The sequence below is a fragment of the Protopterus annectens genome, chromosome 9.part0, assembly GCF_019279795.1.
Source record: "Protopterus annectens isolate FY-2018-M chromosome 9.part0, PAN1.0, whole genome shotgun sequence".
Classification (NCBI taxonomy): Eukaryota; Metazoa; Chordata; order Ceratodontiformes; family Protopteridae; genus Protopterus; species Protopterus annectens.
Genome location: NC_056743.1, coordinates 1,269,894,306 through 1,269,908,250, shown reverse-complemented (window position 1 = coordinate 1,269,908,250; position 13,945 = coordinate 1,269,894,306). Strand labels below are relative to the sequence as shown.

At 39.0% G+C, this 13,945-nt stretch overlaps 1 protein-coding gene across 1 annotated transcript in view; it reads right to left on the bottom strand.

The window, feature by feature from the left end:
* The window catches only part of KCNIP3 (potassium voltage-gated channel interacting protein 3), a 1,359,129-nt gene that overhangs the window by 309,435 nt on the left and 1,035,749 nt on the right, over window positions 1–13,945 (bottom strand). The window contains exon 2 of the mRNA XM_044084193.1: window positions 13,489–13,613. Within this exon, the coding sequence (XP_043940128.1) occupies window positions 13,489–13,613 (125 nt within the window). The remainder of the gene's footprint in view (window positions 1–13,488; window positions 13,614–13,945) is intronic.

The window sequence follows — 13,945 nt, the reverse complement described above, 5'->3', positions numbered from 1 at the left end:
ATGGCCTCAAGCTAAACGCCAAAAAGTGTATAGTCATCCCCTTTGGCAAAAACAAAGTGCCCACAAATTACCACATAGGTGGTAATCCATTAAGTACAGAAGAAGTAATTAGGGACCTGGGGACCCAAGTTGATAGCAATCTCTCATTTGACAACCATGTGGCCAAAGTGGTTAGAAAAACATTTTATATAGCCCACCTAATCATGAAGGGATTCACATCTAGATCAGGGGAGGTCATCATGCCTCTTTACTCATCCCTCATCAGGCCCATAATTGAGTAGAATGCCCCTTTTGGGATGTACCTTACCAGACACCTGCAGCAACTGGAAAGACCCCAAAAGTACCTCACCAAGAGGGTCAAGGGGCTCAAACAGATGCCGTATGCTGCCCGGTTAAAGAAACTCCAGCTCTACTCAGTGGCATACCGCCTGCTCAGAGGCGATCTGTGCCTGACGTATAAAGCCATGTCCAACCCGGAATTAATGGACATGCTGCACCTCAGAAAATCCAAATCCCATTGAGCTACGCGCTCGAGGGACTTAAACCTCAGCACTGAAATAAATAGGACATGCTGGAGGGACAGATTCATAACCCAGAGGCTCCCTTCACTCTGGAATAAAATCCCAGTCCAGGTTAGGCAGAGTCCCTCATTGACTCTCTTCAAGAGGAATCTTGATGAGTGGATGGGAGATCGTAGGTTTACCCCAGGTATCACTTCTGTGTCACTGTTAGACAGAGGCACAGTATACTAACCTCGAAAAAGGGCATAGCAAAATTAATTTAAAATGGGTGGCGAAAGCCATACACACTCTGGCTAGGCTTATAAATGCCCTAGGGCAGATAGCCTAGTATGAACCTATGAACCTATGAACCTATGAACCTTGTTAATGAGGTCCATGATAATCCGTTCCATGGCCTTGCAGATCAGGCTAGTTAGGCTGATGGGACTATAATTTCCTGGATCGGTGGACACTCAACCTTTGTGTAAAGGGATGACAGTGGCTGTCCTCCACTCAGCTGGGATGAAGCCGGTACTCAAGGCTTTGGTTGAATAGGGTACCTGATGGTGCTGCATGTTCCTACTTGAGTTCATGTAGGATGCAGCCTGGGATGTTATCGGGTATTTTTCTGCCTTTGAGAGAGCAGTGATGACCTGTTCCCTAGATATAAGGGGAAGCAGGCAGGTACTGGAGATGTCCTGATTTACTGATGGGGGGACAGAGGAGTAAAGTTTTCACTGAATCTGTCAGCCAGCAAGTTTGCTATATCTATGGCATTTGTATATGTGGTGTCCTTAACCACCAGTTCTGAACAGATCTGGGTGCTTCCTTTGAGGTTGCAGATATATGTGAAGAAGGCCTTATGATTGCGTCTATTAGATGTGGCCAATTTGGACTCAAAGTTTGCTTTGGAGTATTTCAGTAGTGCTCTTATTTGCTAGTTCAGGCTAAGGAGACATTACTTCCAGTTGGGCACCTACTCCTTCTTGGTCTTAGCAATTTTTTTCCTTTTGTTATAGAGTTTATTTATTGCAGATGTCCACCAGACAGGTTTGCTCTTCCTTGCAAAGGATGATTTAGTCCTGTTGGGTATTCCTGATTCCATGCAGCTATATAAATGCTGGTATAGTGCTTTGGTGCAGTTTTGGATATTGGTGCCAGTTCCTACAGAGGGGGGGGAGCTATGAAGCTGTTTATACCATCACTCAGGAGGCTGTAATCAGCTTTGGAAAAGTTTTTATGTCTGATCCTAGCTAGAGGGCGGTTGGGAGAGATGTTGGCTTTGAAAGTAACCTCTTTGTGGTTGGATCTTACCAGGGAGGATGATACATATGGATGCTGCAGTGATTACTCTTGTTGGTTAATACCAAGTCCAAGATATTATCACCTCTTGTGGGGGTATCGACTAGCTGTTCCAAGGCATTTGCATTGACAAAATCAAGGAATCTCTGGGCATTTGTGTTCTGGCATGAGTAGTTCTTCCAATCTATGTTTGAGAAGTTAAAGTCACACAGGATCAGGGTATAGGGTTGAATCCTGATAGATTCAAACAGGTCCAAATAGGTGGATTGGGTATCTTGAATCAGATTTGGGGTCAGGTAGCTAGCCATGAGTTGAATAGGGGTCTTGGCAATGGTTAACTACACCTGGAATGTTTCCTGTGTGTCATACTGTTTGAACAGCCTGGAGGTGTGTATGTCTTTAATGTATATTGAACCTCCACCTCTTTTGGCTTTAGTGCCCACAGTTTGGGATCTGAATGTATGATAGAATGAATAATCACATAAGGCTGGGGTGGTTTCCACAGCTTTGAACCAGGTTTCTGTGGCTGCACAGATGTCAGCATTTTCCAGGGTTAGGAATGCTTCCAATGAGTGCAGTTTCATGTTTAGCCTCCTAGCGTTTAGCAGCATAACCTTTAATTTGTGTTTTGTTGAAATTTTTATGTTGGTAGTTTTAACCTCATCACTTTTCCTCCTGCGGTGGTGGTGGTGCTGTGGTAGCATTGTCGCCTCACAGTAAGACGTTGTCCCGTTCGATTCTCAGCTAGAACGTCTTCTGTGTGGAGATATGCGTGAATAGGCGTACCTTCATTGAAGGTTGTGCATCAGAGCTGGCAACTCAGCACGTAAAAATCTACTGCCAATCATTAGCGGACCGGAGTTCCACTGTGGCGACCCCTTAACCAGAGAAAAAGCCAAAAGACACAACAACAACTTTTCCTAAAAAAGGCACTATAGGGGAGGCAAGAGCCTTTGCAGAAGCCTGAAGCCCAGGTGAGACAGATGCAGGCCATCTCTGGCAAAGCATCGTGGTCTGTCGATCATACCTTCCTAGGCTGTCAGGTACTGGATCCCCCTGGAAAGACACCAGAAACTAAGTCACTTGTTAAAGTCAATCATTTTCTGTTCGTATTCAGGCATCATTCTGGGTGACGGCAGAATGCTGCTTAAGGCTAGGGACATACCTGTCTGGGACACTTAATCAGTGAGCTCAATCATGCCTCTCTTCATATAGTCCAGAGAGGTACATGTCACATCATTCATGCCAACATAAACTATAACAGAGTCATAATATTACCTGTTAAGAGACTTGAGTGCGTATGTAATGTGGTGGATTCTGGGACCTGACAGACAACTAACCGTGACTTTCTCCTTATCCATCCTGGTGAGAAGCACATCTGTGTGTCTCACAATGGAGTCTCCTATGGCTAATATGTTGGGTTTATGGTGAAGCCTTAGTGGCCGTGAGGCACAGGTGTGTGGACTATGCATGGTATGTGGTGTGGAGGGCTGTGGAGATTGCGTGTGATTTTGCCTCGGAGGTCTCCTTTATTTGGGTATGTTTATGTGGAGGACCTCAGCATATGTAGGTGTGTGTTGTGTAGGTGTGGGGGATGTTTGAGGTGTAGTGATTGTGTTGATAACCTTTTCGGTGTCAGATATACTGGCTTGAGGGGGAGAGAACTTGGATTCTAGGTTCCTAATGTAATTGCATCTCTCACAAATTGTGTTCCTAGGTGGTAGCAGTAGATGGTTGTCCATGTACATGAGGCAGTTGCTACACTGTCTCAGGATGCCCATATCAACCAGACTGGCAAGAGAAACTGTAGGAAATTGTCCATCCATATTTGTCAGAATCCGAGGGAGAAAGACCAGGGAGAGCTAAGGGGTGGGCCTAAAGCCCAAGTGCTTAAACCAAAAACTAAGTGCTTACTATAACACTTAAGAATAACATTTAACAATTTAGACAGGCTATAAACAAGCAGTAATAAATGCAACAGAAAAGATGCAGTTGAACACTTTAGACTAGATGGAAAATCCCTTAGAAATTTTGGAAAAGGAGGGATGAAATATCTTTAGATATTCTCTAGATTATCTTTCCCTTTCATCACACTTTTTAATCACCTCAGCATCAGAGTGGCCAAAAACTAAATATCTATCCAAAGGAGAATTTAAAATCTTAATTTTAACATTGTCTGGGAGGTTTTGAGAATGCAACACTGCAAACCTCTTCAAAACAGTACCAGTGGCTATAGCCATAGAAGAAGTATTAACACAGCCATATGAGCAGCGACCTGTGCAATAGAAAAAAACTAAATTATTTAAAGCAGATTTTTCCTGATATGAAGAAACTGCAGGTAAAACATTCCTCATACTTTCATAATTAGTCAGAGCAAACTTGAGCATGTAAGTCTGATAATTTACAATTCTGAAAATCAAGGTTGCAGAAGTATATACTTTTTTCCCCATACTTCTGGGGCATTTCTCCCCGGGCCTGTGCTGAAAAAAGGATCTGTGGAACCTAGTCGGACTTTCCCGGTCAACAAATGTTAAATAAAATAAATAAATAAAAATAAATTATCAATAATTTTCCCAATCTTATCAGAAGATTAGAATTGGAATGAACTAAGTGTTTAGTAGCAGCAGGATCAAATAAATGTATAGCTGCTAGGTCAGGTTTGGGAATAGTGTTTAAAACTTAAAAAACTGAGGAACTTTATACATTCTATCTGCCTGTTAGGGGCAGTTGGTTGACTATCAGGAAAACTGCAGGCGGTAACACACACATCCTCTAAAGGGGACAGTACAGGAGGAATGGGTGTAGATATTGGAAATTCCTTCTGTAACAATTCATAATATTTTCTGAGTGACTGAAAAATTTCTGTGTTCTCCCACTGAAAACACTGGCTGATTCTAGGAATAGTCTCAGAGAAAGCAAAATCCCTACAGGAAGAATTAGAAACTGAGCTCTCCTCTGAGTCTGATTTGAAAAATCTGATGAAAAAACCCTGTATTTGTCCCGTCATCTTTCTGTTCAGATTCAGAATCTTGAATCTCTTCAGGAAGAGAGGTATCTCTCTTTCTTTTACCAGAAACTAGTTTACAAGAATCATCAAGCCTGACTTAAACCCCGAGCCAAACCCAGTAAACTATGCCTACTTAAACTTGAGTTGTTGACACGTGTTTAGCTCTCCCTTGCCACTGAGGAGACCCCAACAGCTGCAGAGGATGTATCTAACCCCTGGTCCATAGTGGCAGGTGCTATACTAGAGAGATCTAGGACAAAAGATGAGTGGTCTGAGACAGAATAAATGGCCAGAACAGAGTCACGCACCTGAAACTGAGGCAAAATGCTAGCCTGCTGTGGTGGCAAAAGTTGTTTGCTTAACCTTTTCTTTTTGAGGCTGGAAGAAAGACTGACCATGGGATTGAATGGGAAGGGAAGACAAGCAGCAAATGCCGGTAAAGTCACTTTTTCACAGAAAAACAGAATAAAAAGCACACTTTAAAGGAGTTTCCCAGTCTCAAAAAAGTAAAATAAATATAATTTCTCCACAGAAAAAATGGTTTTCAGTGATAACTTTTAAACTGACAGGAAAAAAGAGCACTCACATTTAAAAGTGCAATACAGTTATGCGACATTCCATTAAAACACAAACCTCCTAGCTTTAAAATAGCTTTCCTTAAGAGGAAAGTAATAACACACAAACACTATTTAGTAAATGGAAGTTTTTCTACACAGGGAACTTATGTGCACAGCATCAACCTGACCGTTGATCATCAAAAGCCTTAGATGAGCATACTCTCCAGTGGCAGTAAAGCTCTGAAGTGCTTGGAGCCCAGATTTGTCTTTTAGTCAAAGAACTACAAAAAATAGTCCCAACTGAAGGTGGTAACTTAAAAAACTCAGACCAAAAAAACACCTAACTCAGCACTTTAAGGGAAATGGAAAGGATGAATTCCACAAAAATAGCGTAAAACAATTTTATTTCCGCTTTCATCCAAACAAGGACTTCTTCAGAATAAATCAACCATAAAACTTGGAAATATTTAAAAGACGCCCATCCAATGACTATCTGCTGCCAATTATGTAATAAAACACACCAATTAAGTTAAAGACACATACTAAAAAATGCATTGATTTTTAAACAACTGTAACCTTCTGTCTTTCAAAAAACATTTGATGTTAACATTTTCATTAAAGCCAGGTGCCTTGTCAACCCCAATTTTAAGTTGCTACAATGTTTCTTTTAGTTTAACTTTGTTCTTAAAGTCTCCCCCTCTCAAATCAAAGGAAACTGATTCTATAATAATAAAAACAAACTTCTTAAAATTAGTACAAATCACTGAATGTTTATAAAGGGCATTGGTTTCATCTTTAGATAAAAAATTATGTTTACGCTATTTTTGTCGAATTCATTCTTTCCATTTCCCCTAAAATGCTGAGTTTGGTGGCTTTGTGGTGTGTGTTTGTCTTTTAGTCACCTCTGCTCAAGCTGCCTGACAGTTTGGGGGCAAGGAAGGTGCCTTGAAGCTTTGGAAGCTGGCTGGTTGTTATATCCTTGGCAGGATATAACCCATTTAGCTAAGGCTACTGCAGCGGTGATCAATATGATGATCATGGAAGAGTGTCCAGAAATGAGGCCAACATCGAATAAGCCTGTATGCCAGTTCTCAGAGGCACAACTATAATCTTTCCCATAACCTTGAAGGGTGACCCTACTGCTTTAAGATAGAAAAACCCCAGTGTGTACTGGAGTTACTACCACCCAGAAAGAAATAGGTGGCACTGATGAGAGGATCCCTGAACTCAACTTAGCAGAGGGATCCAAGGAGGGGATCAATGCCACAGTCTCATTTGCCAATGACTCCAATACCAAGAAGGTAACCATGTGGAAACGATACAAGGATTGTGATGAACATTTATCATCAAAGCGTCAGTGCTGAGATCCATGCAACTCCAAGGGTCTTGACTCAAATTTGAAGTTCTTCGTGCTGTGGTCAAGGGGCCAACTGGTGCCAAGGATGCAGAATCCAGGTGTGATGTCTCTTCCAAAACCATCAGGTCTGAAATTTGACAAGGGAGAAAAGATGTGAGAAGACAGGCCAACCTGTTCCACCTCTTGAAACAGAATGGGACAGGAGGACATCATTTCAATCTGTGCCTTAAGAAAGCCCTCATCATGCAATCCCAATCCATTTCCAATACACTCCCTTAGGGCAAGAAGGACTACATAGAAGATTGTGAAGGAATCCAAGATGGAAGGTGAGAAAGTTTCATCTTAGAGCAGTCAACAAGGTGCTTGGGAGACTTGTCCAAAATAATGATAGGCTCCTAATTGTTGGAGCAGATGCAGCAGAACTAGTTGGCATTAAAGAAGATGTCTCCATTCTTTGGAGTTTGGAAACCATGGAGTTAGTAGAATCATTAGAGTTTTATGCTTTTTGGAGTCAACGTCCTTATCTCTAGACTTGGCTTTTTCTTTACCTTTTTTCCTATGCTTATCCTCATCTGGATCTGGGGAAGTAACCCTTTGATAATAAGCTTGTTTTGTCCTTCAGCAAAGGCTTCAGGATCAAAGGCCTTGCATACAAAGAAATCATCAGAACGGAAAAGGAAAAACTCCATGCACATGAAAGAATTATGATCATATCTCCAATTATAGCCTTTTTTATGTGTTATTGACATGGATGCCAAGATTCACCCCTCGGGCATCTCTCTTAGGGTGACTTTCTTGACATCCATGTCTTGACCACATATGAAACTGGTTATGATCTAAGACCCAATCATAATCCTCTATTCAGGTGGTGTTATCACTTTTAGAAAGAAAACTGGGAGAATGCAAATCATTTAGACTTGAAAGAACTAGTACTAGAATGAAAATATTTGGAATATTCTCTGCATCTATGAAAATTAATTGATTATTCTAAAGTAGACAACTATTAGTGTTACATCTATGTTATTATACTGTATGCCAATAATTATACACTTTACAAGGAATCGTATTCTGCTCTAATTTGCTTTTACTTGAATATAACTGCATTTACTTGTAGAGTTATTGCCTGAATGATTGTAATGCATTTGTGTTGAAATCTGCTAGAGACTACACAAAACAACTACTTACCACAATTTATCAAACTGTCTGTGTTAACAATTACACCATTAAAATTCTATGTAATATGGCATGGAATCAGAAAGTAACTGGACAGCTGTTTAGCCTGCAGTATGTTTACTAAACTTAATAAGCATATCTTCACTGAAGTAACTAAACTAAACACTTTTTATAATCAGAATACCAACCTTACATAATGAGAGCATAATTATAGAAAAAAGAAATATTAACAAAAATATTCTCATATGATCTTTAAGTTGGAATACACTGACTACTTTGTGTGTACTGTGTATACTACTGTTTGTGTGAAACAATCAAGAAATGTATTGTGATCATTATTGTTATGACAATCAAATGTGTTTTACGTGTACTGTGTTTACTAAGTGGTTATAACTGCTAGGTGGGTGTGATGGGCAAACCTATCTGTGGATGAAATTAACTTACCCTCTGTTTATCTGCTCCTTCTAAAAAGTCTGTAGTCTGGCTTTACAGGTGTAATGCGCATTTTTAAGAAGTAAGTTGGAATACTTTACTGCGGCTGCTAAGTGGTTTTATGAAACAAACCTGAAATACATTGCAGTTGTCCGTTGCATTTTTATCACAATAAGATGTCTAAGGTATGGTTAGTTAACAAAATTGTTATAATTGCTGAAAAGGAGTGGTGGAGCCACCTATGAAAGCTAGATTTCTTATATCATATGGTCATTTTAATTAGCCATTCATCTGTATTTGGATGATTACCATGCATTTGTGTGAATTAAGTTGGAAAACTTTTCTACTTCTACTTTGTGTTTGTATGATACATTACTCTATTATTATTACTATTATTATTATTATTATTATAGACATGTGAGGTGTACACAGTCAACAACACACCTATAGCAGGTAGGTAATTTGGCTTTCTGTGAATAAAATTGACTGACCCCACTGTCATAGCCAAGTTAAAGGAACATTAATTTAGCTTTGCAAGACTAGTTTGCATTTGTATAAACCAATTTATAATACTTTCTTTAGGCTTTTCTAATCATCATCAGACTTGAGGTGTATGCAGTCAAAGTGGTTGCAAATGATGTGTATGGACATTGATGGATTACAATGACAATAGTTATAATGCTCTTTTATGGTTGAAATGCTCTAAAATATTATTGGTTAGCAATTGTTTTCAATTTTTGATGGAAAAATGTTTAAGAGAGAGAGATACACACACACACACGCACACACACACACACACACACACACACACACACACACACACACACACACACACACACACACTCTCTCTCATACTGTCATCCACAAACATGCCCCCATGTATCCAGACTCAGCATCTGCTGCCTACTGTATTAAAACCAATAAAACAGACACATGCACACCCATGCATACACATCCAGACTGAAAATCCCTTACTTAACCTCTGTAGTGTGGTCACTTAGGTAGACATACACACACACACACACACACACACACACACACACACACACACACACACACACACACACACACACACACACACACACACACACACAAATGCACAGTCACATATGCTGTGAAGCCCCTGCACTGGCCCACTCATCAAGGAGCCTCAATCCTCACCAATAGCAATATCAACCAAATCTCAAAGTGTGTGTGTGTGTGTGTCTAACAAGCTAACCCAGTAGTAATATTTTTGTTAATATTTCTTTTTGCTATAATTACCATTGGGAAGATGACAAGTACACACACAGTAAATTGCAATTTCCCTTAAGAAAACACAGAGATCACAGTGAGTCTGGGGCTGGGTTATCGCTCTTTCTCCAGATGTCCAATAAAACTCCCCACTGGCACAGCTATAGGTTGAGATCTCAGCTGAGTGGCCAAGCCAAAACCTCCAGCACCCTCTCTGTCCAACCAGTGCTTCGTGTCCCTGCCCAAGTAGCTGACACACACACACTTTCAGATTTAATTGATATACAAACACACACACATGCCTGGGAAAGGCTGGCACAGGTTTATTAGCTATACCCCCTTCTGCCCAGACTTTAAGGTAGTTCTGACTGTCACCAGCCAACTCTTTATCAGCTATTTAAGGACCTTAACAAAGGGTGTCCTATCCTACTGTGCAATGTTACTATTATCCAAATGGTAGTCTGACCAAGAGCAAGGCTATTTAGGAGTGGCCTGTACAGTGTCACCATATAGATATGCAAGTACCCTAAGAACTTAAAGATGTCTCATAAGTATCAGCCACAAAAATAGGTTTAAATATATTAAATAAGAATAATAAAATAACAAGACAATACCAAATATGCATTCACAGTGACTTCAGATTTCAAAATCACAGGAAGTATTTAAAACAACATTGCAGGACAGTCTCAAATAAATAAAGAAAACATCTAAGCTATACTTTACTATATTCCTGTCTGAATCTAAAATAGTTATTATGCCCTAAAAACTTACTTACAGAACAACATGCAGGCAGAAGTGCATAAGGTGGTGATGAGTGGATGTTTCCAGGTCAAAGACAAAATACAAAATGCACAATCTCTCTCTGAGAGAGTTTTTAAATTAATATCAAATATTACTGCTGGGTTAGCTTGGATGACATCACTTTTTGTCACCTAACTTCCAGTTCCCAAGCTAAATTCCCTTTGTCAGAAACAGAATTTAACATCTCTGTGTGAAAAATACATATATCTCAGATGTTTGAAGACCCTGGAAGTCATAAAACAATAAAACACTTCTGCATCTCAAACCTTGTAATTACTTCTCTTCCAAGACAATACAAAAACTTCTACCTCTAGACATTGTGTCTGCTACTGAACTGAAACTGAAATAACTTTTATAGCACAATCGTAAAACAATTTCATTTCAACTTATTTTTTTGAAGTTTTGGAAGTTAACCCTCTATGTTCTAGTTTCTACTGTTAAAACATATACATTTACACTATTACAATAGTTTGTATACATTTCTGTTCTAAGCCAGCAGGGCATGCTGTGGTTACATTTTAGTTCAGTACTTTACATACACTTCTGTCTAAATCATATCAGTATTCACAAATGACGTATAATTACTTACAGAATTCCAGCTAGCTGGGCTGGCAGTATTTCCTTTTGTGACATATGCACATACAGACACACTTACACAGAGGAACTTCTGTACCCCCTTCAATAGACTTTCCTGTAAAGTGAGTAGTCCCATACGAGTGAATTCATGACTGCTGTTCTCCTACAGTAAAGTTTTATTCAGCTGAATTATTCTCTGAATTGCTCTCTGTGTAAAGCAGACTTTGCAAACATTTCCAAGTTAGAAAAAACAACTAATTAGAATTAGCCACTTCACCTCCTCTTACTTGTAAGGTCACATCTTCTATAAGGCTCCCATTAGGGGTAAAACATAGTGGGAGACCAATATGAGAATCAACAAGGCTTACTGAGATATGGAAAGCTTCCAAGATAAACATTCTGTGTTGCTGTAGGCCTTTCTAAATCCCAGGGATAGTGTATTTGTTTTTTATACAGTTGGCACGGGTAATGACACAAGCTCTGCTTAAATATTTTCTAAAGAACAGTTTGTCTACAATATCCTTCATTTAGAAGAGTGGGATTTGGCTTGGAAAACAAAGAGAACAGCAAACAATGTAGGATATATAAAAGGCAGCTTTGCACCTAATATGCATTCTAGAATGAGACCTGTATTGGTACCTCACAGTGAAGATGAAAATGCTTTTGCAACTTCTGTCTTTAGGAATGAATAGGCTGGCTATAACCCAGATGTTATGATATATTGTTTGCAGATGCTATGAGTTATTCTTTATAGTGGCTTTTCCCTGAATATTTAGTGTTACTGTATGTATACTCACACACATCTAGGCATTAAACAGAATCTGTCTACCTGTCTACTTTATATAAAACCCTACTTTGACTGATACCTCATCCTGAATCACTGTATCAGATTTTCACTCATTCGTAAATGTTAAATTGGTTTTTACCTTCTCCAGGCAATATGAGTAATAAATACATTAAACAAACCATGTCTATACCAAGCACTGAGGCTCACTGATACCACTTTTTATTTTTATAGCTTTCAGAAGACTAATCCTTACCTCTCAGTACTGTCCTTTTAACAAAGCCCAAGCAAATTAATTTACTGAATAGTCTCTTTTGGGCATATAGTTAGCTTATTTGCTAACATTCATAAATACTGCTTCTGCTGATCAGTTTTGTCTAAAGATTTGGGGACTAATCATAGACGCTAACCATATTCATTCTTATCATGTTAAATCACCACTGTTCAACATTTTTAAGTTGGACTCATCCATAAATGTCTCAAATTATGGATAACAAGAACAACATAATCAAAACAATGGTAATAATTTACAAGCAATTCTGCTGTGCTGCACTGTTAGAAAACTTCCTTTCTGTAAATAGTGTTAGTTTGAGAGAAGTTATCGTATGGGATGACACTAGTTCTGCAAACTACATCAAGTTCAAGTTAAAATTTATTTGAGTGCTTATTCCCTAACAACTTTATAAAAAAATCTCAAGCATGACATTCTGGTGTAAAAATAAATAAAACCAATACTAAAATGCCACTATTGCAAACTATTAAAACACAGTATGAGTTGGAACTGATGGTGGAATGGCATTAGTCCTGTAGGAACACAGGGTGAGATATTACATTAACAGAAATGGCATTAGTTATAAAGAATCACAGTATGAGATGGCTCAGATGATGAAACAGCATTAGTAGCTAGGACCAAAAGATGAGATGTCACTCTGAAAGAAGTGGCAATGGTTATAAAAAAGCACAGTACAAGTTGGCTCAGTGACATTAGCCCTTAAGAACATAAGATGAGATGTCACAATGAAAAAAATAGTGTTAGCGATATAGAACCACATTATGAGCTGTTGGCACATATGGAGTGGCATTAGCCCCTAGAAACAACACAAGATGAGATGCCACACTGGCAGACATGACATTAATACCATGAGCTGGCTCAGATGATGGAGTGGCATTAGCCCCTAGGAACACAAGATGAAATGTCACACTGATAGAAATTGCATTAGTGATAAGGAACCATTATAGATTAAGATGAAATATGATATTGATTGTGAAGACGACATTCATGTTGAGAAACTGGGGGATCATAGTACACTAATAGAGTGAGGTAATAGCTAAGAACAACTACAAGATGAAGAGTGCATCCAGGTAAGTCTGTGCTGTTAGACCACTTGGGGTATGAGGAAAATTCCCACAGGTTTAATACCATTGTTACTGATTCTGTTTATGAACTTCTTGTACATACTGCAGATTTAAATAGAAGTTGTTGTGGAGGTCAAGCTACAGAAGGGTACAAATAAAGAAGCACGGCAAAACGATCAGAAATGTGAGACAGACAGCAAGAGAATTCTGAAAATAGGACATCTCTAAGTTAGAAATACAACTATAGTGTTAATCAACAGTACCAGGCATGCTTGTCAGTTGCATCCATTCCATTTGTCCCTTTGTTTTTAAATTGTCTTCTATAATCTAATAAAACAGAATTTTTTAAATGGCAGACACTCATGGCCCTCAGGTGCAGTTATAAGTGTAGATCTGCAACATTTACATACATTTTTGAATCCTCTGTACAGGGACTGCAGCTCCTTCTTAGTAAATTTTGTCTGTGCCTGCAGCTGGTCAAGTCCTTCTGGTTGGTGCCGCACTGCTGACAGTTCTAATTCAGCATCATTGCTATCTGCAAAAGATAATATCAGCTGTCAGAAAAGGAAGGAAACCTGCTTAAAGTTTTTCATTGTGTACCCACCCTGCCTTTCCCATTCTCTGGATAATCATTTTGCCAGTATATTTAAACAATGAAAAATAATCAACACATAAATTATCAGTGTGTTTTTTATCCAGTGTAAGTCACAGGCATAACAAATGTCATATGCATTTTAATGTAAGCTACATGTAACTGTAATGTATTGCTATAAGTCTGTCTCTTTAAGGTATTATGTAGTATTATGAGAAGGGAGGGGAGAAAGAGGGAGACAGAAAGAGAGAGCGAAAATCTTGAGTGTAAAATAT